This window comes from Aplidium turbinatum, chromosome 12 (genome assembly GCF_918807975.1).
Source record: "Aplidium turbinatum chromosome 12, kaAplTurb1.1, whole genome shotgun sequence".
NCBI classification, from domain to species: domain Eukaryota; kingdom Metazoa; phylum Chordata; class Ascidiacea; order Aplousobranchia; family Polyclinidae; genus Aplidium; species Aplidium turbinatum.
In genome coordinates, this window is record NC_137483.1 from 11,870,636 (window position 1) to 11,897,927 (window position 27,292).

Here is a 27,292-nt window from a genome sequence, read left to right on the forward strand (position 1 = left end):
CATCATCACAGCAATGAGCATTGTGCTGTCTTATGACAGAGAATACTTTGCATAGTTTAGCTATTGCAAAAATATTATATGAGGTCGAGCGTTGCCAGAGTTAGGGTTAAGATTAAGTTCAAGGCTGTGCTCATGTGTACCAAATAAAAGTAACTACTGTAGCCTAATTGGCCTAATATTGAAATCTATCCTGTATAGCCTAGTGTATGTTATAATTTTTTTGAAAAAGTTGATGCTTTTGCTTGTATTTAATGATAACCGTTATTTCAGGTATGTCATAGAAGTTTCAATAAATTGCTTAGTTTAATGGAAACATTGTTTACATCTTCCTACACTGTATTTTTCAGAAAGATTTTATGTAAAATTAAACAGTCGTTTTGCATTGAAAATGTGGTTTTATTTTTATTGCCATTGCATTTACCACTTGACTAGATGGTTTCCACAAAACAATCGAATAAAGTTGTAAGTTGTTGTCAAGTGAGAATTAGAATAAGTTTTTTTTCTGTAATGAAATAAACCAGCCTCTTGGTATTAAATGTGTTTTTTTCATTTCTTTGGTAGTATTTTAAATGACAAAATCATCATTACCACAGGGTGGAAATTGACTTGTAGACCGTATGATCGTATCATTGTTTCCCTGTCAGTACGGGAACTTTATACAACTTTTGCAGTGTATGTAGGCTACTGTATGAAGAGCAAATTTCAAACATGTATATTTTCTGGCAAATAAACCATTGATTGATCTTCTCAATAGATTTATACATTAACTGTGTTTTAATGAAAAAGGATTATGTTGTATGTGGAATTTTTTAGTTACCGTATTGCTTTTACAAACAGGTCCATATGTGCACTTTATAAAAACAATGTAACTAATAAAATGTTTTTTTTCTTCATATTTTGAGTTATACCTGCAATATGAACTGCCTTAAATAAAAAAATATACCCTTTTGTTTTATTTTCAGTCGAGTGGTCGTGTTTCTTCTTTCAGCAGCAATAATTGTTCCTGAAATAATTGTGCTTGCTTTGCCAAGAACAGCTCGATCATGTGACCAGCCTCTACTTAACATATTAGTCGCCAGCACAATTTTTGTTTTTTTTTCATTTGGTAAGTTTATCTTAATTGATATTTTTAGAAATACAGTGTTTGAAGTTATGCATAAAAAAAGTAACTTCATCAAAAAGTAGCCTAATCTGAAGAAAAGATAGCCTCTTGTTCACACAACTATACATTTTAACTAAAAGCTTAGTTGCTATTTTTTGCATGAAACAAATATCTGTTCACTGTTCAGGCATATTGAAACAACTTTAATCAATAAGGTTGAGTTCATGTAATTTTTTTTGGATGGAATACAAGTTTATGGCACATGGCTTACATTAATATCAGACGTTCAAAAATCCTATACAAATATTGCAGCAAGTGAACACAAAATTTCAAAATTTACTGGTATGTTGTTTGATGACAATCGGTTCTAATTGATCTGCAGAGCAACATAATCTGTTGCAACAACTGGTTTGCATCTTGTATATATCGTCTAACTCTATTGCCTCCCTGATGAGGTCTGATTGCCATCGTATATCAAATTACCGTCTTCATTATAATAATTCTATGTATGCTGTTATCTAGTTTTGATGGCTGCCATGTCATCTGATTGTTTTTATCGTTCTGAATACTTTCAGTTCTTCGAACTTGTAACACTACCGTACCATTGTCTGTAAACTTGTAACAGTAGATAGCCTATTTGATGAGATTTTGTGCATTTGCAGTTTGTGTATCATTTCGTTGTTTTTCATTGTTATTACGTTGTTGGTGTTCGTTATTTGTGCATTTGCAGTTTGTGTATTATTTCGTTGTTTTGGATATGGACAGCTTTGTCTGATGCAAATAAATATTATTATAATCAAGACCTAGTTGTTGCAAACGAATTTGATGTCATTACTGCACACAAGAGCATGAAACAAGTGTCGGAACTTGGACATGCTTAGGAATCCGCTGAACTTCACAACAGCTGTGCTTTTTTGCACTTTAGTTTTCTTTTTCTGTAGACTATGTTTTCTATATGCCAAACCTGACATTGTTAATTACTGTGCCAATTATAATTTTGTAACCTTATTAAACTAGGTACCTAACATTGAGCATTGATTGATTTAGGATTTTCCATCATATTCTCCCTGATGGACCCCATCCCAAGAATAGTGAAGTTATTGTTTCATATCTTTGGACTTGCTTCGCTGATACTTGGCTTGATATCTGCTGGTTTCACCTTTAATGCTGCACCATGTGTAAGTGAATCTGTTGCTGTGAGCACCTGAAGGTATAGTGCAGTAGTTTTCAACCTTATTTACAATGTGACCCTTAAGAGCAATGAATTTAGCCTCGTGAGTCGTGACCCCCATAACCCAGGTAAAGGAATAATCGATTGCATAAAAAAAAGTTTATTTACTTAAAAAAAGAGTTGGGACAGCTCAGTTGGTTAGACGTGACCTTGTGAACGAATATGCTTCAAGGTCAATTGGTGCTGGTTCGACTCTCGGGGTATGCGCTTGAGCAACGCATTCTAAGGACTTCTCTCCATTCAGTGGCACTTTATGAATGGAATAATTCCCCAGCAACAACACTTCAACAATCGGAAAATTTCATTCTGTCAATCTCGGTAACCGGCTCTGTGTCAAAAGCAGGGGCTCTATCCACTTTTAAAATTCGGGGGGGGGGTGATTTTTGGACAGTGGGCTAAAATCGTCATAGTCATTTCAACTTCTGGGGGGCTGTGCCCCCCAGACCCCCCATTGCAGCATTACCTTCTTTTTGGTTGAACCACAGGGGTTCCAAGTCGTTTCACAAAGTATGTTTCGGAAAGGGCATTTTTGGGTAAGCAAAATGGTTTGGCGACCCTGAACTAGGAGTCGGGCGTTTACCAAGCAAACTAAGTTAAAGGCCTACTAAATAAAATTTTCAAACGGGAATTAAGCATTAAAACGCCTAAACTGAACACTCAAGAATACATTTTATAAAAAATGACTGAAAAAAAAATTGTTTTCAATGTCGCTGGCAAGGCGCAAAGTCCAGTGTTTCATTTATTTCTTATTTTTTGCAAAATGACCAAGAAGTGGAAAAACTGCTCGAGAATTACGTCACCAGCGACTAGCAGTATAGCATTAACAAAAGTGTTTTCCCGCGTTGGTTGGAAAGTTCAGAGGTGTTGCGTTCCAAGAATTGTCACATTGATTCAAGGCCTGGACACGTTGAATCCATGTAAAAAGTGCTGATTACTCCACGCCTTCTGAATTGCCTAGCTGAAATCGTTTCACATGCCTTTGTGGAGTTTGCCTTCAAAAACTTGTTTTTTTACATTGATTGAAGGCCTGAATTCGTTGAATCTATGTAAAAGAGGCTGATTTACTGTTTGAAGAACAAGATCTGCCATTTGAAACTCACGCAGTAAAAACTGTTGCCCGATCAGCTGATTGCTAGTCGCTGGTGACGTAGACTGTATAATCGCACGCTTTGCTGCTCAAGCCCATTCCGGTTTTGAAACCCCTGACAAAAGCATGCACGCAATGGTGGTCAGACCGCAATTGGGCCAAATTTTTTTTCAAAATCGTTTTATGGTAGCATATTAAACACAAAGAACGTGGAAAATCGCCAAGTCAGGTTTTTCCTTTAGTATGACTTTAAAACACAGTGTATACTATAGTCACTTAACAAGAAATAATTCTGCCACAGCAAATGAAAACTCGAACCAATCATAAACTACGTTTTCCTTGATGTGAAAAAGGGCGAAAAGAAGATGATACAAAGCAAATCAAGTGCTGGTTTTTCTATCAGATGGTTGGCTTAGGGGGTAGGGCTAGAAAGTAGTCATTTCATTGACGTGGGTTCGATTCTCAAAACTGCTATTGCTCTTTTTTCTTGTGTAATTACCAAATAAAGTTTAAAACAAGGATTAACTCTCTGGCTGAGTGCGAGAAAGGTCACAATTGGACGGTAGCCTCTTATAACATATTCTGATTGGTTGGCGGTGTCATTTGCAGTGGCAGAATTTTTTCTTGTTAAAGTGGCTACCAAGCAAACTAAGTTAAAACACAGTGTAAACGCCTGGCTCGTAGTTCAGGGTCGCCAAACCAAAAAATCATATTGAAATGAAATATATATTCATATTGAAAAAAATTCAAAATGTGCTAACAGCGAAAACATTTTTTTCAAAATTTGATCAATAAAATATCACAAAACCTTTTCAAAGCCAAATGAGTGGGGGGGGGGGGGGGGGGGGTGATTTTGCATTGATCACCCCCCCACTCCAATTAGTGGGGGGTGATCAGTGATCACCCCCCCTTGGATAGAGCCCATGGTCAAAAGCCTCAACAAGTATGCGAAACTACCAGGAATAACCAATCAAAGCTTTGTCAGTCCGAGGATAAAGATTCAAAAACCAAACCATGTTCACTAGATTTTCAGGCGCCTCGCGACCCCCAGGTGAAAACCACTGGTATAGTGGATCAGGGGTGAAGAATATAAAAGCAGTTCATGAGACAGTGAATGTTTGTTTTCACAAAATTATTCTTGGACTTTCAGGCCACATCGACCTTGGAATTATATTACTGGTGCTATGTCAGTTCTGTCTTGGCTTTGATCACGTCTTGTAAGTAAAAACTTGCTAAAATTGCTACATTATCTTTACTATAATTTCATTTTCGTAATTTTTTGAGAGAAGTAGGCTAAATTTAAACGCATTGCCTCTACCATAAACAGATGACGTATTTGGGTTGAATAGCATTAATTTTTTGATTGATTGATTGACATTTTATTTGTTGCGAGTATAAACACACATATTCAACAAAATCGGATAAAACAAACGATAACGTAAAATGTGTTATGTGTGGATACTGCAACGGGTGGCTGCGAAGTGACCTGGAAGGTCTTCTAGTCGAGCAGCCACCCTCAACAAAAGAAAAAGTAACAAATTAAACATCAATGAAGCGAGGCAAAAGAATCTAAAACATAAATTTACGGTATAATTGCTTGAATGAACACAAAATACATCATGTAATATAAGTTCTACATAGTCCTGAAGATCATCATTGGTAAAATGATAGTAGTAAACTTTTATAAATTTTTTTAAATGAATTAGGTGATTTTTTTCTTATTTCCAATGGGATTGAATTCCAAATTTCCACTCCTGTATACTTGAAACTACGTTGAAGTATTGAAGATGAATATTGAGGAACATAAAAATTATCCTTGTCAATTGCATTTCTGGTATTGCGAGAATGTACATTTTTTGCTTTTTTAAAATAATTAGAAAAAGTACATGGTAGTGAATTGTTTTCATATTTGTGCATTAATTTTGAAGTTTCGAGTTTGAACAAATCTTTTATTTTAAGAACATTTAGTTGTTTAAAATATGGAGTCACGTGATCGGACCATCGACCTCCCGCGACTATTTTTATTGCTTTGTTTTGGAATGTTTGGAGTTTGTCGACATGCGTCTTAAAAGTGGAACCCCATATTGATATTGCATATTGTATATGAGGATGCACAAGCGAGTGATATAATTGAAGTCTTGTTTTCGGAGGAATGAAAGATTTCAATTTATACAAGATGCCGACGGACCGAGCAAGTTTCAATTTTATATCATCAATGTGGGGTTTAAATGAAAGTTGATTGTCAATAGTTATTCCAAGATATTTAGCGTGGTCAACTATTTCTAATTTATCACCGTTGTAGAGAACATTGATTTTATCAAGATTACTGTAGTTTTTTTTTGGCGGAATTACTAATAAGTTTGATTTGGAAGCATTGATAGTTAACTTGTTGGCATTTATCCAGCTATTAATTTCGACTAGATCCGAGTTGAGCTTGTTTTCTAACAGACGTAAGTTTTCAGCTTTGACAATGAGACAAGTGTCATCCGCAAACAATCTTGGTATTGATGATATGCTATTGGACAAATCATTTATATATAACAAGAAGAGCAGTGGGCCTAGTGTGGATCCCTGTGGAACGCCGTACTCAATAAGCTGATGAGTGGAAGAGTAATTGTTAATCTCAACATATTGTTGACGGTCATTCAAATAGGATGCGACAAGGTCGTTTGCTACTCCCCGGATGCCATAGTGGTCAAGTTTGCGCAAGAGTCGTTTATGGCAAACAGTATCGAAAGCCTTTTTTAGATCCAAGAAAGCAAGCCCTGTAAAATCTTTGGTCTTCATTTGATCATAGGAAGTGCTGATGATATCGAGAGCGGCATGTGTTGTAGAGCGATTAGTACGGAATCCATATTGCGTAGGAATGAGTACAGAATTTTTACCAATAAAACAGGAAATCCGTTTAAATATTATCTTTTCGAATACTTTTGAGAAGCACGATAACAACGAGATAGGTCGATAGTTAGATACATCTTGTTTGTTACCTGACTTATAAACTGGTATAACTTTGGCAACTTTTAACTTGTCTGGAAAAATGCCATATGAGAATGAATAGTTGATCAAAGCTGTCAAAGGAGGTGCGATAATGCTTGTTACAGGTCGGATAAAATATGGCGATATATTATCATAACCAGACGCTTTATTAGTATCTAGAAGACGTAATTCATTGTCTACTTCAGTTTCATCCGTTGGTTCGAAATAGATGGAAGATTTGACTCGATTATTTAGGTACCTGAGATAATCATCATCATTACTGGGTTCAACATTATCGGCCAAGTGTTTTCCAATTTTACAGAAATGATTATTGAAATTATCAGCTATGATATTTGGTTGGGAGATCTGTGTTCCTTCTACATTAATAGTACCAACAGTGGCTTGGGATGATTTTTTATTTGGTAAAAGCGAGTTAATAGTTTGCCATGTTTTCCTGGCATCATTACGATTTGTATATAGTTTTTGTTCGAAGTAATGCTTTTTTGCTAAAGATTTTACTTTTGTTAGTTTATTAGAGTACTTTTTGTAAAGGAACCTACTTATGTCATTGCCCTTTAAGAAATGAGTTTTATACATCTTTTGCTTATTTTTAATGGACACATAAATTCCTTTAGATATCCAGGGTTTTCTATACAATTTAGCCTTTTTACGCGAGATTTTTCTAAGGGGTGCATGATTATCTATTACATTTTTGATTATTTCAATTAGCTCGGAGAATTTATCGTTTAGACTTACAGATGATATAGCCGTAAGGCAAGGCATGAATTTTTCCACACAATCAGAAATTTCTTGGCAATAACTTTCCAATTCAAAACTTCGTTTGTCGCGTGAGTAGGTTGTTGAATACTTAGATGAGGAATTGCAACTCGTGATGAGACAGAAAACTGGATAATGGTCAGTCATATCGTAATTAATAACTCCCGGCGTTAAACAATGAGAGATGTCATTGGTAAGGATATGATCGATGATGGTCGATGATTTTTCAGTAACTCTCGTGGGTTTAGTTATTAAGGGATAAACTCCGTTGCTTGCAAGCATTGTAAGATAATTGTTTGCAAGGGGACATCTGTTTAAGTCAGAAATGTTTATATTAAAATCTCCGAGTATGAAGTATTTTTTCTTCGAGTTGTTTAGTTTGGACAAAGTAGCATCAACAGCTTCAACAAAGTTAGTTTGACTAGTTCTAGGATGGCGATAAACTGCTCCAATTATAAGCTTACATTGAGAAGAGTCTATATCAATGCTAACCCATAGGTTTTCACATTCGTTACTTTCAATTTGATATTCTGTTACAATGTTAAATTTATAATTATTCGAAATATAAATCAATACTCCTCCTGCCGAGGTATGAGAATTTTTAAACACATAATCATAACCTGTTAGTGATATGTTTACACATGGCACATCTCTAATCCGTGTTTCACTTATACAGATGACGTCAGGGGCTTTCTTAAAGGATTCAAGAAATTCATGTAGTAAATCAATGTTTTTTTGTATGGATCGGATATTAACGTGCAATACCAGTAGCGATTTTTGTCGATTATTACTGAAGGTTGGAGTATCAGGATCATAGTAATTGCACAATTTAATATTAGAAGTCAGTGAGGACGTAAGTGAATCATTCAAGTTAAATCTATTAGGAGTTCGTAGAGTTGCGTTAGCAATTTTAGTAGAGTCTAGGTACATGCGGCGCTCACGCAGAGTGCCTGAAAGTGTTACAAAACAGAAATAAAAATTGGTGCCTCGAGCGCTAGGCTCATTTATGTCAGTTAGCTCGACATGGTAAGAAACAAACAGAACGTTACACAAGGAAAAAAATAACAATAATAGCAAACTTGTCAGCTTTCACCACAGCACCCATGTGGTCCAGGCCGGTATAGAAAGAACCAGTAGAACCACACGGATGCCACGGTGAACACCAACAGTTATCAGATATAATACTAAACATAAACACGTGGAAGAATAAATCCTGATAAAATTAGGTACAAATTTAGTTCGAGGTTTCGCTGGATAGGTGCTTCACACCATTGACATACAAACAGTATTTACCTTCTGTCACTGACCAGTTTGTTTTCTTTTTTTCCGCTTTTGCTTTTTTGAATATCGGCAAAAGTTTCTTTTTTTGTTGTTGAAGTTCTTTTGGTAAATGTTCAGTCACATATACGTATGAATTTTGAGCATCGGTTTTCCTTTTTTCGTTGAAGGTTTTTAGCATGTAGAGAGACTTCATAAGTTCCTGCTTGTCAAAAATGTTGGTGAGTTTGACAATGATTGGTCTTGTTTGTTTCTGCTTGTTAGAATAGATTGGATGCTGAGGAAGCCGGTGTATGTCTGTGAGTTTGAGAGATTCAGGGTTTTTGTAGTCAAGAGCAGTTCTCAGAAATTTTCGAAATATCTCATCAGTTTCTTGTCGGGTTTCCCACGCCTTGAATTAACAAACATTTTGTGTTTGTTAATTCGAATATGGGTATTTTTGTCTGATGCAAATAAATAATAATATTCGCACAAGCGGCTAAACTAATATTGAAATATTTTGCTACGAGGACAGAATTTTAGGTTCTCAATTTTTTTGCTGAGAAAGTCGTAAATGTAAAGTCCTGTGATGTCACTGTTATTCCCACACAATGTAAATTCATTCAACGTCTGCAGACGTTGAATCAATGTAAAAATGACCGATTTTGCTGTCTGACTTGATAGTAGGTTCAATGTTTCAGGTCAGCCGCGGTGGAACTTGCCCCTGTATAGGAGATGACTATAATTTAATTGAAACTCACTACACCTCCTTTTTGCGTTTATTTGTATCGCTTACGGACAAGCCCGCCCCGATAGCTCAGTTGGTTAGCGCGTGACTTCCGGAACGAAGAAACTTTAAGATCAAGAGGTGCTGGTTCGACTCTCAGGTGTGCGCTTGGACAACGCACATTAAGGGCTGCTCTCCATTCAGCGGCATCTTATGGATGGAGTAATTCCCCTGCAATAACACTTCACTCTGTCAATCTCGGTGACCGTACTTGGAGGCTTTGACGCACTGTCAGGATTAAGCTCTGCAGGAAGCTTTCCCAGTCCCAGGATAAAGATTCAATCAAGTTAATTGCGAAAAATAACCAGGTAACAGTACCATAATTAGGTTTACATGTACAATAAAAAGAGCTCAACAGTTGTAAAAAAGGCAGGGCTTTTCGCCCTGGTGATGAACAAAGAGTTAAAAGCACAGCTTTCTAGTCTTCGTATAATACTTAACTTTGGTATGCGTTTTCTTCTGCAGGCTACTTCGCACTAACCATTCCCTTTTGGTTTGCCAATCACTTCAAGCCCAACTCAGTTTTGAATTGGCGAAAAAGAAGCGGACTTTGCTACGAGCCGGTGACATGCTGCTCATGCATCTGGCACATATAGCCGAGTTCCAAACGCCTTCCTTGCACTGCTATTCTGTTGTAACCTTGTGCGGCTTCTAGACTTATTTTTACTTACAAATGTCGTAATTTCAATCTTCGATTGCCAATTGTGAAGAATCGGCTGATTCGCACAACGCTCGAGGTTTTTCAACATTATAACCTTCACAATTCACATTGTAGTTTTTCACTGTAGCTGCCGTACTTATTATCTTTTGCTAAAGCTTTAAGTCGCTTTCTGAATCGTTACAACCAATTTTTTTATTGTTTTTATCCATCTTGCAGTACTCTCCGTCAATCACTGTAAATTTTTACCGTTGCATTTCACCAAGGAGTTGAAAATATAATTAACACAATCACGTCAACGAATTATGCATTCAACCTGGTCAGTTCCACGGAATAGTTATTATCACAGTAATTCCAAAATCGATGGGGTACGTAATTATTTACGCATCAACCACACGTATTGTTTTGCAATACCATTTCCTATATTTCTTTCAGGACACCAGTCACATAACATTTTTATACAAAGCTGCAGTTAAAATAATCTTGCTGATCCATCACGTCGGTTGTATTGTGGAAGTGTTGATCAGTTTCTCGTTCAGCGCCACTTGCGACTTGACAACGTTGGTGAGGTAACGCACCATTAAAAGATCCTGTCAGAAAACAATTGTCATTAAAAAGCGGCATTCTATAAAAATATTGTGTCCATCTTGAAAGGTGTAGTGTTGACTACCAGAGTTTTAGTAAGGGAACGTTCAAATATTACGTAACGCTTTTTTTCCGAATTTTTCACCCCCCCTCCCCCATGTAACGCTTTTTCACTACGAATTCAGCATAAAAAACTACCATTCCGTACTCGAAAGCGTTACGTAACGTTTTGCTTGAACCCCCTCCCCCCCGATGTGACGCTAACGTAACGCTTTGCATAAACCCCCCCCTCCCCCTCGAAGGCGTTACGTAATATTTGAACGTTCCCTAAACGTAAAAAACCGAAAATGAAATACTTTGACAGAAAAGCTCCCAAGTCGTTGTGATACAAAATGATGTTTTTCGACGGAAAGGAAAAGAAGTCTATCTTCGTGTCCTTCTTCAAGCCTTTCTAAAGCCACAGGCACATGCTTTTGAGCGGCGTCGAACCAGCGCCCTTTCGAGGGCTCTTACTACCCGGCGATGCAGTGATGATGTGATACAAATTCATACCATAAAATTTAGGGAGAGCTACTACAATACAGTGAAAACAAACAGCTCACATTAATGTTGTTGTTAAGCATGGCGTCAAATTGATCTTCCTCCATGTGTGGTACCGTGCAGACCAGATCCATCAAGTATCGTCCGATTTTTGTGTCCATAGAGGCGGAACCAGACTGCGCATAAAAGAAATGAGAAAAACCTGTGTATTTTGTTAACCTTCGATTATATCGTCTTCGAGCAAGCTTTATCAGTTACTCACCAAGACATTGTCGACATGATCAGAGACCACTTCCAACATCGAAAGCAGTGACGATGTCGCTTCTAAAACATTTTCGAAGTCAGTTGGCAGAGATACAAGGCTTCCACGTGACTGCGATCCCTGAAAAAAAGCTATATATGTCATACAATAAGTCGAGTAAACCACCCCGTTGAACAAGTTCAGTTGGACAAAATCTACTTGAATGCCACTCAGCACAAGTAAGTCACTGTCTTGCCCAATATCCCAGCAGAATAATCGCCAAGCATGGGATTCATGATTTGAAAACACAAGATTCTACTCAAGGCGTTTGCAGTCTAAGCAATGTTTGCACCACAACTTCACAAAAAGATACAGGACAGAAAAATCGATCTTACACTCTTTATCAGATCAACTCCAACCCTTTCGGCAGTGTAGTATTCTATTGCGGCTGGAACCGGAGTAAACATCATCCCTTGAGTCTTTCCAGGCACTCCAATGGTTGTACTGCAAAAAAAAAGGAGTGAACCACTGTTAGTGTTACGGACAATCTTCATATCAAACGTCACATAGAACCGTTGTCTACTGAACCTGACGTTTTACGTTATATGTACTATTGCTAGAAATAAGCAAAGATTGCATCACCTTTGTCACACCTGTGAAGCATTACATCAGCGTTAAATCTTGAATTACGAGATATGGTGTAAACCAAATTTAACAGGTGCTTGAATAGCTTCATAATGCTTATCATTATTACGTCACAGAAGATGGTTACGTGCGTTTGGAACATTGCAATCTATTCTCTCATTTGTAAAATTGTTGCTTGAAAAGTTGGTCGCATATTAAAACGGTTTTGTTTGTGTTTACCAACTAGACGAAATTTCCGTCTTTATCTCAGTAATTTGTATTGTAGTGACAAGTTTTAGTGGGTACGGTGTTTCTCCATTCTTCGACAGCCTTGAGACTATTTTAACAGAAATACAATTCTTGAATAGACGTTTTCAGAAGAGTGTTTCTTTCGGTCATTGCATACAGACGAACGGATCCGAAAATTTATGTTACAATTTTCCCACGAAGAGATTATGGTTTACCGTTGTGACCAACCACTCAACCACAGTAGCCTATAGATAAGCGGCAACAAAGAAAGCAGCTTTTGCATATGTACCGTAAAGTAAAAGGTACAGAATTCGTAGGTTTGTGTACGTTGTATGTAAGTAATTTCAATGAATTATGAGTGTATTGTATATCACGATTATTGATGAATATCCTACGCTGTGTAGATTTGTAGTATGAATTTATATTGCGGCTACAGGCCTACAGCGCACCTATTTTATAAACTAATAAATGTTATGCTTAGGCCAATATAATAGAGCAATTCCTAAGACCACTTTCAAAAGTCTGTTCGAGTATTTTCTTGCAGAATAATGCAGAAACAACACAATGCATCATAGAATGGGCTTACGTGATATATGTCTTAAACCCAATTTCTCCATCTTTTAAGTCCGTATCAACAGTTACATGTACAGGATTCTTGCTTTCACGGCTGTAGTACTCATGGATCAAAACCGAGTGTTCAGTAATATCTTTTCCTGTGGCATACCTGCATTGTTGCAAAAGTATTACAAGTTAAAACTACCCATACACTTGAGGAATAGTGGCAGAAAATGATACCAAATACAACACTTCCTGTGGAAATAACTGTCACAGTTGTTTTCTATCTCCGGCGCGTAAAGAGACTTTGGAATGATTGATGACGTTGTTTATTTTGATATCAAACTAAAACAGTCAATTAAATGTCGATTGTCGAATGGTTGTACTTCTGAGATTGCTTCCAGAAATACAGCAAACTTCTTCGACTACAAAATTGATATACGCTGCTACTTGCAACAGCAACTTTACAATCGGCAATAACTTTCACAATCCGAGATCGGCTAGTACTTTTCATTGCGGCTTCTCAACTTCTAATCCCTATAATATCCAACTCTAATATTTATAACAAGTTTGCTTTGACCAGAAGCTTCCATAAACTATGGTAATATTACACCACAATTCACAAGAACTCATTCTTCTGGTAAACAAGTCAAAAACGTTCCCAGAATCGCACGAACGCGAAATTTTCTAGAAGCAAGTTTCGCAATTAAAGATTAGTTTAGTAGGACAATAACACCTCGCACAAATTACACAATTAAAATAGCACACTTGTTCAAGATATAATGTAGGCTGTCGTGGGGCTAAGCATATTGCTAGTGACAATGACAGGCCTCGAAATTCACGGCGGACATGTCCGCCGTCACAGCATGTGATGTCCGCGGGAAGTACCCTCTAGATCGGTCATATTTGTCCGCCGAGAAATATCGCAGAAACTAGCGATACAAATCGTCATTACATAGCACGAACAACTGTTGCAAGAATATAATTTGCGCTGGGAATGCGAAATTATCGCATTCCAAGCGCGCATCTAGAAAAAGTTAATACTGTATCTTTTAGCTTCCATTCAAGCAGAAAAACTTTCGAATTTTACGTTGCTTCAACAATTGATGACATTGAATCAGCGTAACAAAGGTGAATTCTTCGCTAAGAATCGATGGGAGTACCGGTACTTCTACACTAATCACGCGCAACTTAGTTCAAGTCTTATGTCACAATGTCTGGCTTTGATCTCCGAGTAATATTGATAAGGCAAGGTTGGTTACAAAGTTAGATTATAAGAGTAGGCTACTACAGCAAGATGCAGCAAAACTTAAGTTTTGGTATTACAGTTAGAAAGAAAAGGCCCAGGGAAAATTCTGAAAGTGAGAATGAGGGCGATAAACCTACTACTAGGAAATTTAGTGGTGATAAACGCATATATTAAAGGAACAACGAATGTAAGGATTAACTTTGTCAAAGATCACAACACATCGTTTACCCCAAGCCATCAATTTCCGCTCATCAAGGCCATCAACAATATGAGTGACAACAAAAAAAATCAAAAGAGGTTGTTTGAAATCGCATATTTCATCGCTAAAGAAGAGCTCGCATTTACGTTTTTCCCTCAACTAGCAGGTCTGGAGAAAAGACACGGAATAGATCTCGGTATCACGTATCTTAACGACAAGCACTGATCTCGTGGAGATTGGCGCACGTCTTTGAAGATCGATGCTATTGAAGCTCTCATCATGCGCATATGTTTGGATGGCCTTGATTGCGCTGTTTATAACTGCGAGCCTGCCGTGGTCTCGTGGAATACTGATACTATTTTGAAAAGGCGACCGCATCATGGAGAGGGGAAAAATAATTGTGCTTTTTCTAATGTTTTGTTTATTCTTTTCGTCACTTTCGCTCACATGACACGTAAAAATAAACCTAAAGAAAAAAGCCTATAGTGAAACTTTGCACATCAGAAAATAGTAGCGTTACGCGTTAGAGTTTTCCGACTCGTGCCCAGAGCATTGTGACGCAAGAAACCACACGACCTTGTTCGGCGGAAGTTAATCAGTTATGCGGCGTATCAAGCAGCTACACGGCGCTTTGACTCTTCAAGCGCAGGTCGTTGGTCTGATGAAAGCCTTTCAGAGTGACTTCGCTGAAATTTTAAAAAGCCTTCTCAACCGTAGCCATAGTTCTCAAAAATAGAAAGTTTTCGGACTCGTACCCAGAGCATTGTGACGTAAGAAGCCACACGACCTCATTCGGTGGAAGTTAATCAGTTATGCGGCGTATTATTTTGTTATTATTTATTTGCATCAGACACAAAAAGTCCATAGAATTCAAATTTTTAACAATCATCATCATCATATTTAGTAGCTACACGGCGTCAAGCGCACGTTGTTGGTCTGATGAAAGCCTTTCAGAGTAACTTCGCTGAAATTTTAAAAAGCCTAAACCGTAGCTATGGTTCTCAAATGGCGAAGATTTATCAAGATAAAGGGATTAAGTATGACGATCGACGTTAAAACTGGTGAGTCCGCCGTGAGACTTAATTTGTCCGCCGAGATAGCTGCTCAGACCGGACACGTTTGTCCGCCGTCAACAAAAACGAATTTCGAGGCCTGTTAAATTGTTTTTTTTCTGATATGTATGTATTGTATTTTAGATTGACGAAACTCTAATGCGTTTGTATTACTTGTATCGAAACTCGCCGAAGAAATGGAAAGAATTACGAAGATTGGCTGAGGTCATGGAGGTGGAAATAACAAAGCCGGCTCGATCAAGTGGAACGCGATGGGTCACACACAGGCTAAATGCCTTGACCGCTTTAATTAAGAGCTATTCAGTAATTGTTGCGCACTTGGAGGAACTTGCTACGGGATCAAGACGAGATGTTGCAGGAGAGGGCGCAGCCAAAATAAAAGGGTATCTTAAAGTTATGAAGAGTTACTCTTTTGTTTATTGGTCACACATGTATATTGAATTGTTGCGTGAGCTGAGCGAGCTGTGCCAAATATTCCAAAAGAACAGCATTACTGTGTCCGGTGTATTAGACGCACTTGACGGTACTCTTGCTTCGCTGAAGTTGATAAAGACAAGGGGAGGAAAAGTTGTATTTTTAGATTCTCCAGTTCGTGACGGCATTATGCAATTCCAAACCGTCAAGCTTGGTGAAGCAACACCTGGTGTTGAGGGAAAAGCTGTAAGTTTGTTAGATGGTATCATTGCGTGTATCAGCCGTCGTTTTTCATCGTTTCACGATCATTGTGTGTTGAGTAATTCGTTCATTGTTGATCCAGCCAAATGGCCAAAAGCAGAAACAGAGCTTTTTACTTATGGTAACAGCGAAGTAAACATAATTGCCGCACATTTCCACGATTTGTTGAAATCAAAGCAATGTGATGTCGATAAGATCCAGAATGAATGGGTGAAGCTGAAATGTTTCATAAAACGATTGAAGGTACCAATGAATATCCACACCATATGGCCTATCATTTTCGAGAAAAATCATGCATCGTACCCAAATATACTGCACCTCATTGAGATTATTCTTGTACTTCCATCATCTTCCGCCCATGTTGAGCGATGCTTTTCCTTGCTCAAACGAATCCTTGGAGATTGGCGCACGTCTTTGAAGGTCGATACCATTGAAGCTCTCATGCGCATATGTCTGGACGGCCCCGACTGCGCTGATTATAACCCCGAGCCTGCCGTGATCTCGTGGAATACTGATGCTATTTTGGAGAGGCGACCGCATCACGGAGAGGGCAAAAAATAATTGTGCATTTTCTAATGTTTTGTTTTTTCTTTTCGTCACTTTCGCTCACATGACACATAAAAATAACCCTAAAGAAAAAAAGCCTAGTGAAACTTTACACAGCAGAAAGTAGTAGCGTTAGTGTAGAAGTTTTCCGACTCGTGCCCATCATAGCATTGTGACGCAAGAAGCCACACGACCTCGTTCGGTGAAAGTTAATCAGATATGCGGCGTATTAAGCAGCTACACGAAGTTTTGACTAGTTCTAAACTAAAATAGTTCTCAATGGCGAAGAATTGTCAAGATAAAGTAATTAGGCATGACAATCGACGCTAAAACTGGTGTGTCCGCCGTGAAACTTAATTTGTCCGCCGAGATACCTGCTCAGACCGGACATGTTTGTCCGCCGTCAACAAAAACGAATTTCGAGGCCTGCAATGATGATATTGTTTTGATGTATTTTGTAACTAAATCAGAGCATCTGTTGTTAGTAACTTCAGCCAGAATGTATCTTGAGACTGAATTTCATGACAAAAATAACAATATAATCAAAATGTAAATAAGTATTATTTGCTGTTCTATACCATACTCACCAGCCTACTATAACTTCTCGAGGATTGACCTTGCGATGAAGGTCATACATGTTACGGGCAAACTCCATATCAAAAGCAACCTCATCTTCAGATTCGGTATGAGGAACACAAAAGTTGTTCGTAATTGTTACTGCATTGGCATCAACAGTTCCTGGAAAAAAAAAGTACAACCTCATTCTTTAGTTTGGTGGTACAGTGGAATCTACTAAACTTCTGAATCTTGATACTTTAATCCCATCATAACACTTATGATTTGACACTTTCGAGCTTCAACACTTTGCTAATGATTTTACAGTCCCCATAGAAAAACTTTTACGTCAGTGAACGATTTGGTGTCAGGAAAAAAGTCATTCTGCACTTTCAAGGTGCTGTGGAGTTGGTAGTGATTTTTCAGTTTGCAAGTTTCAATTTACTTATTTGCAAAAAGTCAATTTAGTATTTGAAGTGTAAAGCTGTGGCAAAATACTATTTTTCCATACCGTATGCTGTTTTAATGTTTAACTTTGCAAGAACTGAGACTACAATATTGTAAAGCAAGGGTCTCAAACACGCGGCCGTATGGACTTTTGGTGCGGCTCGTGATGCATTTTTAAACTTTAAAATAATTAACTACAGTACATATCTTTTTTGTAGATTTAGAAAGGTAAAATTTCACTCTAATATTGCTCAAAAAATCTGAAAAAGCTCATACAACTTTTTAGCATACTGTCCTGCCATTTTATTGCATGCGGGAAACTCGTATTGTTACATCACAATCACACTGTCTATTCACTTATTGTGTCGTTATCACAATAGTAACCTTGGTATTTGCTGAAGTCAGTTCTTCAAGGGTTTAGTTTTTTTCCGCGTTTTTTGAAAGTTGATTGCAATATTTTTACTCTCCAGGTTTGTCGTTTCATTTGTGCAGTGTTTTTTCCATCTCATTGTGTTTACTGCTTTCTTTTTGCGATCTAACGTTCTTGGTGCATTCTTACCACTTTTTCCATTGCGTTTAACTGAGTTATTTTGTTTAATGACTTCTTGCTGTGTATTGCGACCCTCGGGTTAATTTACAAGTTTTCACTTGACCCTCCGAGCAATTTGAGATTGAGATTAACACCCTTGTTATAAGAACAGAAAATAAAAACACATATTTAATCGGACATGCAACATTCTGAGAACAACACTTATAATAAAAGCTTTTACAAAGTCATAAGGGACAATTCAAAAATTGGTGTTCTAAATTCTGAAACCCGAACTCACAAATAAAAAATTCCTTGAGACTCATTTTTGTTGGTGCAACCTATTTCGTACCCTGAACATTTTGGACCCTGAAAAGATCGAGAGAAAAATATAACAAAGTCGAATTAGCTGATTGGAGTTTCTGGAAACATTTCAAAAGCCGAAGTCGCTGGTCGGACTCAGAGTTGCCGCAAACATTTCACCTCTCAATGCTAGACTGCAGTTATATTATTACCACTAAATCTACTTAAATAAATTATTAACTCTAATTATTAGAGTTGATTGCAGTGTAATTTGCTAATGTGGACTGATTGTTAACTATCAGCACCTACAAGTCGCTGAATCGGAGTTTTGGCAAACATTTCAAAAGGCAAAGTCGCTGGTAGAGTTGCTGCAAACATTTCAAAATTGACCGAACTTCACTTTTTTCCTCTCAATGCTAGACTGCCGTTTTATTATTGTTGTTTGGCTTACTCAAACTATGTTTTCCTTCTTTTGCTATTCGAAAGTGCATTGTTTCAATAAAAACGTAAATTGTGGGCCGTATTGCATGACAGCCCCTATGAAAGACTTTTGTTCATTGGATTGTAGCCAACCGTAACAGGAAAGAAGCAAGACAATGGGGCGCAATTGCACTGGAATTTTCTAGCTGTAGCAGCATTGGTAACACAACGTAGACTAATGAGTAATGACAGTGTTTTATAGCTAAGCTATAGGCTATTTAACAGTTTACCGATTTTTCTTGCATATATTTTAAAACTTTTGGGATTATTACTCGTCAATACACAAATCGAATTAAGATTGTAGCCCCTCCATTACAAATGCTCACGATCTGCCACACTGCAATTCACTTCTAACTAACATTTTTAGACAAAATTACAAAGAAAAAATCACAGTTATTTCGTGGTGGCCCATACAAATTGGCAGTGGCTATTTGACCGGCGCCGGTCTTTGAATCTGAAACACTATTTGACCGGTCATGACGTCACTATACACTACAGGTACCTTTTTCTTTTTTAAAGCAAAAGACGAGAAGCACGTATATAAGTTCTAAATTCGACAATTTTATTCAACTCAATCCGTGGCGCGTGCGATGCTTCGCCGGCTTCTATTCTAGAGGGAATGAGTTCGATACTATCAGGCAGCGTTCTTTTTTCTTTTAACTAAACTTTGACCCGAAGTGCATTTTTGTATTCAATTTTTAATTTGAGTTGCCTACAGCTCAATTTTTTATGTCTTTTCAAATGTGAGTAATAAAGTTAGAGTTTTTTTAATTTGCTGGAATTTGAGAATTTCTTTGGGTAATTTTCTGTTTGTGGCCATGCTAACTACTGATATATAGCAGGCCTACTACATAATTTTTCATTCAGGCACGTTTTAAACCTTTCAAGGTTTTGCCACCTTTTCCCGTTCATTAGCGTGCTGGTAGGTCTATATCGATTTTTGTAGTTAGTATCTTTTTCGTCCCGGACGCGTTAATGACAAAAAATAAAATGATTGATTCATTGATGTGACCGTGTTTGCCGAACGAAGCATTACATTTTGCTCTAGTCATATTCAATGCTTCTTTTAAAAAAATGGTAATGGTATGTAAATGTAATGCAACTCAAATTAAAAATTGACTACAAAAATGCACTTCGGGTCAAAATTTAGTTAAAAAAAAAAAGAAAAGAAAGCTTCCGGGTAGTATCGAACTCATTCCCTCTAGAATAAGAGCCGGCGAAGTATCACACGCGCCACGGATCGAGTTGAATAAAATTGTTGAATTTAGAACTGATATACGCGCTTCTCGTCTTTTGCTTTGAAAGAGAAAAAGAAAAAAAGTGACTTTATAGTGACGTCATGACCGGTCAAATAGTGTTTCAAATTCAAAGAGAGGCGCCGGTCAAATAGCCACTGCCATACAAATTCAATGATTAATTCAAGAGGAGAATTTTAAAAGGCAGTGGCTATTTGACCGGCGCCGGTCTTTGAATCTGAAACACTATTTGACCGGTCATGACGTCACGCATAGGCATTTTTTTCTTTTTTAAAGCAAAAGACGAGAAGAGTGCCTATACAAGTTCTAAATTCAACACCTATGTTCAACTGATTCTGTGGCGCGTAGGATACGCATCGGGCTGGTGATCCAGAGGGAATGAGTTCGATACTACGCAGAAGCGTTTTTTTTTTAATTTTTAACTAAATTTTGAACCGAAGTGACTCAATCGTTAAGCTTCTGCATTTTTGTGGTCAATTTTTAATTTGAGTAGCCTACAGCCCAATTTTTTATGTCTTTTCAAATATGAGTAATAAAGTTAGAGTTTTTAATTTTCTTGAATTTAAGAATTTCTTTGGATAATTTTCCGTTCGTCATAAGAGGATGTGACCGTGTTTGCCAAACAACGCAAAAATGTAATGACAAACGGAAAGTTATGACGAACGAAAACTTACCCAGAGAAATTTTCAAATTCCAGAAAATTAAAAACTTTAACTTTATTACGTAATTTAATTTTTTAATTTTTTTGAATTTAAGAATTTCTCTGGATAATTTTCCGTTTGTCATAAGAGGATGTGACCGTGTTTGCCAAACGATGCAAAAATGTAATGCGTCGTTCGGCAAACACGGTCACATCCTCTTATGACGAACGGAAAATCACCCAGAGAAATTCTCAAATTCCAGAAAATTAAAAACTCTAACTTTATTACTCATAGTTGAAACGACATAAAAAATTGGGCTGTAGGCTACTCAAATATAAATTAACCGCAAAAATGCAGCAGCCTAACGATTGAGTCAATTCGGGTCAAAATTTAGTTAAAAATTAAAAATAAAAGAACGCTTGCGCGTAGTATCGAACTCATTCCCTCTGGAACACCAGTTGGAGACTTATCCTACGCGCCACCGAATCAGTTGAACACAACTGCCGAATTTAGAACTTATAGGTATAAGCACTCTTCTTGTCTTTTGCTTTGAAAGAGAAAAAGAAAAAAATGCCTGTACAGGGTCATCAGTATTTATCGTTACAACTTAAATTGGTTATATTTATAAAATGAAAGAAAATTTAGAATTTTTGCAAATGTATTATTGTAGAAAAAGCAATAGAGAGTTAATACACAAAATATTATTCAATATGTCCTCCATCTGCGTCAATAACTAGTTGAAGACGTTTAGGAAAAGCCTTGCATGTGTCACGAATTTACTTTCTGAGGGACTTTGGCCCACTCCTTCTGCAGTTTCACCTTCAGAGCTTCCAAACTTTGATGGTGAGTGGCCGAGACCTTGCTTTCAAGGTATGACCAGATCCCAAAATCAAGGGAATTCAGATAGGGGGAAGACCGGGGCCATTCCTCTTTGGGAATGAAGTGCGGGACATTCTCGGAAAGCCACTCCTGAGTCTTTTTAGCCCCATGTGACGGTGTAGAGTCCTGCTGAAAAGACCAGGGACGTTTTTTGAAGTGCTTCTGGACCCGTGGCAACAATGCGCCAACAAGGATGTCATCTCGATAGTTTTACTGGTTCAATTTCACCCCCTGGTCAACAAAAAAGTGGGGACTTTTATCGGACTCTGCCACGGCTGCCCAGACCATCACTGAGGCCGCACATTGTTTCCTTGTCACCACTCGAGATGCTTCATCACCATCCCTCGACCAAACCCGATCGTTTTTGGTGTTAAAGTGATGTTCAACATCAAATTTCTTCTCATCACTGAAAACGAGATTTGGTAGCATGCCATCCTGAATGCAGGAAAGAAGAATCTGGGATCTTTGGCGTTGTTTATCAACAACTTCAGCAGAAAGTTATTGTTTCTTGACCTGCTTGAATGGAGACATCTTCAGGACCTTCCGGAGTAAAGTTGACATGGTCCCATACGACACTCAACTCTTTATCCAGAATCTCAATGGATGAAATAGATTGTAAGTTGTAACGCTAAATATTGATGACCCTGTATAGTGACGTCATGACCGGACAAATAGTGTTTCAGATTCAAAGACCGGCGCCGGTCAAATAGCCATTGCCATTTTAAAATGTTTGCGGAAACTCTGATCAGCGACTTCGGCTTTGTTCTATTTTTACTTTTGATCTTTTTAGTGAACGAAATAGGTTGCAGCCCATTTTTGTTACCTCTGTGTCATCGGAGCACACTTACGCCAGCAGCGATTCTGCTGTCATCAGAGGGATTATAAATATTCAATATAAAAAACTTAGAACACCTGCGGGTGCAACCCAGTTCGTACCCTGAACACTTCGTACCCTGAAAAGATCGAGAGAAAAAATTAAAAAAAGCCGAAGTCGCTGATCGCAGTTTAATAGCACAAAGCCGAAGTCGCTGATCGGAGTTTCTGCAAACAAACTTGAGGGTTAGGGTTAGCGGAAACTGCGGAAAAATATTTGCGGAAACTGCGATCAGCGAGGGTTAGGGAGCATAGATTACTCGATGGTTAGGGTGAGCGAAAACTGCGGAAAAATAAAGATTAGCGGAAACTGCGGAAAAATGTTTGCGGAAACTGCAATCAGTGAGGGTTAGAGAGCATAGATTACTCTATGGTTAGGGTAAAGGTTAGCGGAAACTGCGGAAAAATGTTTGCGGAAACTGCGATCAGCGAGGGTTAGGGTTAGAGCAAAGATTACACTATGGTTAGAGTAAGAGTTAGTGGAAACTCAAAAAATGTTTGCGGAAACTGCGATCAGCGAGGGTTAGGGTTAGAGCATAGATTAGTCTATGGTTAAGGTTAGCGGAAACTGCGGAAAAATGTTTGCAGAAGCTGCGATGAGCGAGGGTTAGGGTTAGCGGAAACTGCGATCAGCGACTTCGGCTTTGTGCTATCTTTCTCTCGATCTTTTCAGGGGGAATGTTTTAAAATGTTTGCGAAAACTGCGATCAGCGACTTCCGCTTTTTTTAATTTTTTTTCTCGATCTTTTCAGGGTACGAACTGAGGGTCCGAACTAGGTTGCATCCACACCTGCAACTTCACTTTACCGATATTGGTAAACAGGCCTGCATCAATGGTTTAAAACATCTACAAGTGTGCAAAACTAGTAGGAATCCCTTTTCAGAGGCTTTTTCAGTCCAAGGACACAGATTCAAACCAATTAATTGATTGGCAAATACAACCATTCTCTCAAACTTAATCAAAAATAAGATACTCACATACCAAGCAACGTTCCAATAACACGTTTTGCATCTTCCTTTCTGCGCTCAAAACCGTCTATGATTGCAAACAAAACTACAGGATGCATCCGAATTGTCCGTCCCTCCGCCATTTCATTCAATGCTCTTCAATTTTCAATGATTTGGCTACTTTATGGTATTCAATTTTCAATGATTCTCTTTATCAGTTATCACATGTAATGGAAGTGAGCAAAGTTGCCAGAGGTTTTCTAAATTTCTAGCCAATTGCGAAGAAAAAGTTGCAAAACAGTTGGACTATTGTCACAAGTGATAAAACAAGCTTAGGGCAGTCCAAAATATAACAAATTTTCGCAAAACTTAGTCTTAATAGAAAAATTTTGATAAAAGTGGAACAAAATCTGACAAATAGACCCGCGACTGCCAAGATTTTTGTGAGCCTACTAAACAAAAACAACCCAATTCCGCAGAAAAAAAAAACGCACAACTGGCAGCTTTGGAAACGAGTAATTATTGTTTATCCAACTGGAACGACAGCATAAAAATCAAATTCAGTAAGTTGGTCAAGTCTTTTGATTTTGTTTCAATGTAGCACACATAAACAAACAAGCAGAGTAAATGAAAAGTAAAAACAATGCATTTTAAGTTAAAGTTGTTGATTAGATTATGGCGCAATCAGGATGGTAGCGAAAAACCATAACTCAATTCAATTCAATTTATTTTTCTTTGTCGGAAAACAACAGCAATGATAAAGTTACGGTAGCAACAGTTTACGAAAATAAAACCAACAAAAAGAAACATAAGCGGTCATCTATTCAGCCCAGTGCTTCCACTTTGAAGGATTTTATCCCGAAATCGGGATTTTTCAACGCTTCGATGAATAAAAAAAGGGAATGAAGATCGGAAGGATTTTTTAGGGATTTTTAGCAATTTTACAAGGAAATTTTGTCTTAAAAAGGGAATTGTTGTTTTTAGCAATTTTAAAGAGAATTTCATTAATATTCTCTTTAAAAAGTTCTAAAAACGACTGGAATAACGATGATCAGCTGGTTTCCGTCGCCAGCACTCGCCATCCGGAACCCCCCACTTACTCTCTTTCCATTCTCGCGTTTCCGTCGCTTGATTTCTATTCTCGCCATTTTGGGAATTGGACGTGAGTGCAGACTGCAGTGAGTGAGTTAGTTCTCAATTCTTTTAGTTAAAATTAGGTAATCCGTTGATTTATGGTTGAACTTGAGTAGCAATGACAAAGTTCACTGAGCTTCGACGTACAGTTAGGTATGATAAGCTTAGGCTAATGGTATCCTTCCGGTTTAGAAAAGTTAGTTACAGCCTATGCTAACCTTTTACGGTATGGTGTCATCATAATATTAATAGAGCAAGCTAGGCTGTTCAGTATGAATACAACATGTATAGCGTGCACAGTCAGAGTGAGTCAGTATCATAAATAAGTCTATTATCCTAAAGTTTTTCATCAGTCTCAAATGATTGTGAAGACGTTACTGACGAGGAGAAAAAAAAGATAGCCCAGCTTATACAGATAGAGTTGCACAAGTTAGCGCATCAAGGAAAACCGAACTAAACACAAAAATAAATTAGCTAATCGATGGATAATTCGTTACTGGACATTTACCACATGCACATTTTCGGTGTTAGGGATAGGTTAGGAGTCCGGGTGGGAAAGATGAGAGTGGTAATTGGTAAATAATGTCCAGGATTTCAGGTGGTAAATGTCCTAGAACCGACCATCTGACAAGCAGTTTTTTAGCTGGTTGCTTTGGCATTCCGGTGCTACTGAAAAAAATCGAGATTAAAATAACTTTAATTGAGATTACAATAACTTTAAAGTTGTAGCCTATTGGCACCTTTTTTTTAACTTAAATAACGTCAAAAATAACTTCACCTATTAAGGAAATTTTGTAGGATTTCCGATTGAGAAAAAAGGGATTTTTTTCAGGACAAAAAAGGAAACTGAAGAGGATTTATCAATTGTCAGAAGTGGAAGCACTGATTCAGCCACTAAACCCATAACAATAAATATTACTAACACATTCATACACACATACGTACAGCCGTGCAAAGACAAGCACACTACTTCAGTAAGTAAAAAGGGTTTAGCCACTGACATTAAAAAACAAATTAATTTACTCTGAACACTTGAACATGGGTGATTTAAACGTTACTGCATAAAAAATAAAACAACAGTGACAAGCATCCAGAAATTTTCAGTTTTAAATTGATAAAGAAAGATAGAATTGAATTAAATAAGATATTTTATTTGAATAAGATATTACAAAAGCCGCCTTTCCGGTGGCAAAATCTTTATCATGAAATTATAGCCTACAAGTTTTCAAACCTGACTGAGTTTATTCACTTGTTATAAATAATCGTTTGGTTGTATAACACTATTGATTTGTTTCTTGAGTGATTGCTTATGATTATTCAATTCATTTTTTCTTTATTTCTGACCATCGTAACGAAAACAATTGACTACATGCCAAACATAGCACAGGTCTAGAAGAAAGTTGAAGTGACGAAACGTGGACGTTATAACGTGTTTGATACCAAAACAAGCGAATCAGTTTAAAATATTACACGGTCACCTTATCACGCAGATCGATCATTTGAGGTAGCCTAGTGTCTTCGTACCAGATCGCCCTTTCCAATTAGCTTTCCTTACTAAAAATAGAATTCACGAAACCTTAATAAATTGTGCAAGTTTCCAAACTTGGCTTATTTACTTCACTTAATTGTTAGGTTTCATTGTTCGGTTGTATTCCTAGTGAAGGTTCTTGAGGTAATTTCTTGAAACCGGAAGAGAGGTTGAGTGACATCAGCGTCCAGCCTATACATCGTCTCTTTATTTTACTTTTTTGTTGGAAACAACCAGTGGCGTATTTAGAAAGTTTGTTACGGGGAGACCAAGACATTGTGTCAGTCAGCCGCGTGGCGGCTGACTCGGCGGCTGGAGGCCAATGGGGGTCTGGGGGTAACACACATGGTGTAGTCTCAACGGTAGTACACAGAAAGCTCAAATTTGGTGAAAATGGTTGTTAATTGGTTCAAAAATTTCTACTTGGGTTAAAATTAAACTTGTTTGACCCTTTAAATAAAAAGGGGCGGGGGGGGGGTGTACCAAAATGTCATATGATGCGTCAGAACGGGGGGAGAGGGTTAGCTGAAACCGTCACATAGGGGGTCCAAAATCAAGAGCGAATCCGCAGAAGTAAATTACTGTTCCATTCAATGAACCAACGAAAGATAGGCTATCATAACACTTCAGAACACAAACAATAAGTTAGTCCTTCCGACCTCGAATACCTTTTGAACATTCTCGGCGATTCGCAATGACAATTTACAGTTGCGATGGCTGCGCTTGGCAAATATATCAATAACTGCATCATACTCGAGTACCGTACCGTACATTATCCTTGTTTAAATACATCTGAGCTAGACCATTCAAACGTGGCTCGGTCATGGTCGTGCGGTAATAATTTTTCAGATACTTTAGTCCACTGAAACATCGCTCATTGGAGGCAGTTGTAACTGGAAGTGTAGCAAAGGTTCGAAGTAATTTATGGATAATCGGATAAGTGCCGAGTTGTTCAGCAGCTTGACAAGCATTCACAAGAGTCGCAGGTCATTTATCCGCAGAAACTGCAAGCCAATTCGCTCTCCATCTTCACACTTCAATAGGAGCTGCCAAGCAATTGCTTGGTTCAACATCCAGCATTTCATGGTAGAAGTCGATCGGGCAATCCTCATCTTCATGAATCAATGAAGGCAGAGATGTGCTGACTTTAAAAGTTAGCGAGCAGTGCTCATTGATTCTCTCATGAATTTGTACCATGCAATTGTCAAGGAAGAAAAACTGTTGACAAATTACTTTGCAAAAATTATACCACTGTCCCCTCCCTGCGCTAGGACGAATCATCCAAGCAATTATGTCTTGCGCTACAACTTT

At 37.8% G+C, this 27,292-nt stretch overlaps 2 protein-coding genes across 2 annotated transcripts; one reads left to right on the forward strand and one right to left on the reverse strand.

Annotated features, from left to right (window-relative positions):
* Positions 1-352: 352 nt before the first annotated feature.
* On the forward strand, positions 353-9,880 carry LOC145780780 (uncharacterized). The gene is made up of 5 exons (XM_082592416.1): positions 353-462; positions 963-1,105; positions 2,150-2,280; positions 4,571-4,637; positions 9,683-9,880. Exons 1-5 carry the CDS (start codon positions 389-391, stop codon positions 9,811-9,813), a joined length of 546 nt encoding a protein of 181 aa, XP_082448542.1. The 5' UTR covers positions 353-388; the 3' UTR covers positions 9,814-9,880.
* Positions 9,881-10,324: 444 nt separating this feature from the next.
* Positions 10,325-23,743, reverse strand: LOC145780779 (eukaryotic translation initiation factor 3 subunit F-like). The gene is made up of 7 exons (XM_082592415.1): positions 23,354-23,743; positions 16,999-17,149; positions 12,701-12,838; positions 11,637-11,745; positions 11,263-11,382; positions 11,063-11,176; positions 10,325-10,465 (listed from the first exon to the last, which is right to left on the reverse strand). The coding sequence occupies exons 1-7, from the start codon at positions 23,460-23,462 to the stop codon at positions 10,370-10,372; spliced, it is 837 nt and encodes a 278-aa protein (XP_082448541.1). The 5' UTR covers positions 23,463-23,743; the 3' UTR covers positions 10,325-10,369.
* Positions 23,744-27,292: the final 3,549 nt, after the last annotated feature.

Excerpts from the sequence above, each read along its gene's own strand:
- LOC145780780 (XM_082592416.1), top strand. The coding sequence starts at position 389 with ATGTGGTTTTATTTTTATTGCCATTGCATTTACCACTTGACTAGATGG. Across the intron at positions 463-962 it reads CAAAACAATCGAATAAAGTT|TCGAGTGGTCGTGTTTCTTC; the intron begins GTAAGTTGTTGT and ends TTTTATTTTCAG. Across the intron at positions 4,638-9,682 it reads CTTGGCTTTGATCACGTCTT|GCTACTTCGCACTAACCATT; the intron begins GTAAGTAAAAAC and ends TTTCTTCTGCAG.
- LOC145780779 (XM_082592415.1), bottom strand. The coding sequence starts at position 23,462 with ATGGCGGAGGGACGGACAATTCGGATGCATCCTGTAGTTTTGTTTGCA. Across the intron at positions 12,839-16,998 it reads CGAGAAGTTATAGTAGGCTG|GTATGCCACAGGAAAAGATA; the intron begins GTGAGTATGGTA and ends GCAACAATGCAG. Across the intron at positions 11,746-12,700 it reads GGGTTTAAGACATATATCAC|TACAACCATTGGAGTGCCTG; the intron begins GTAAGCCCATTC and ends TTTTTTTTGCAG.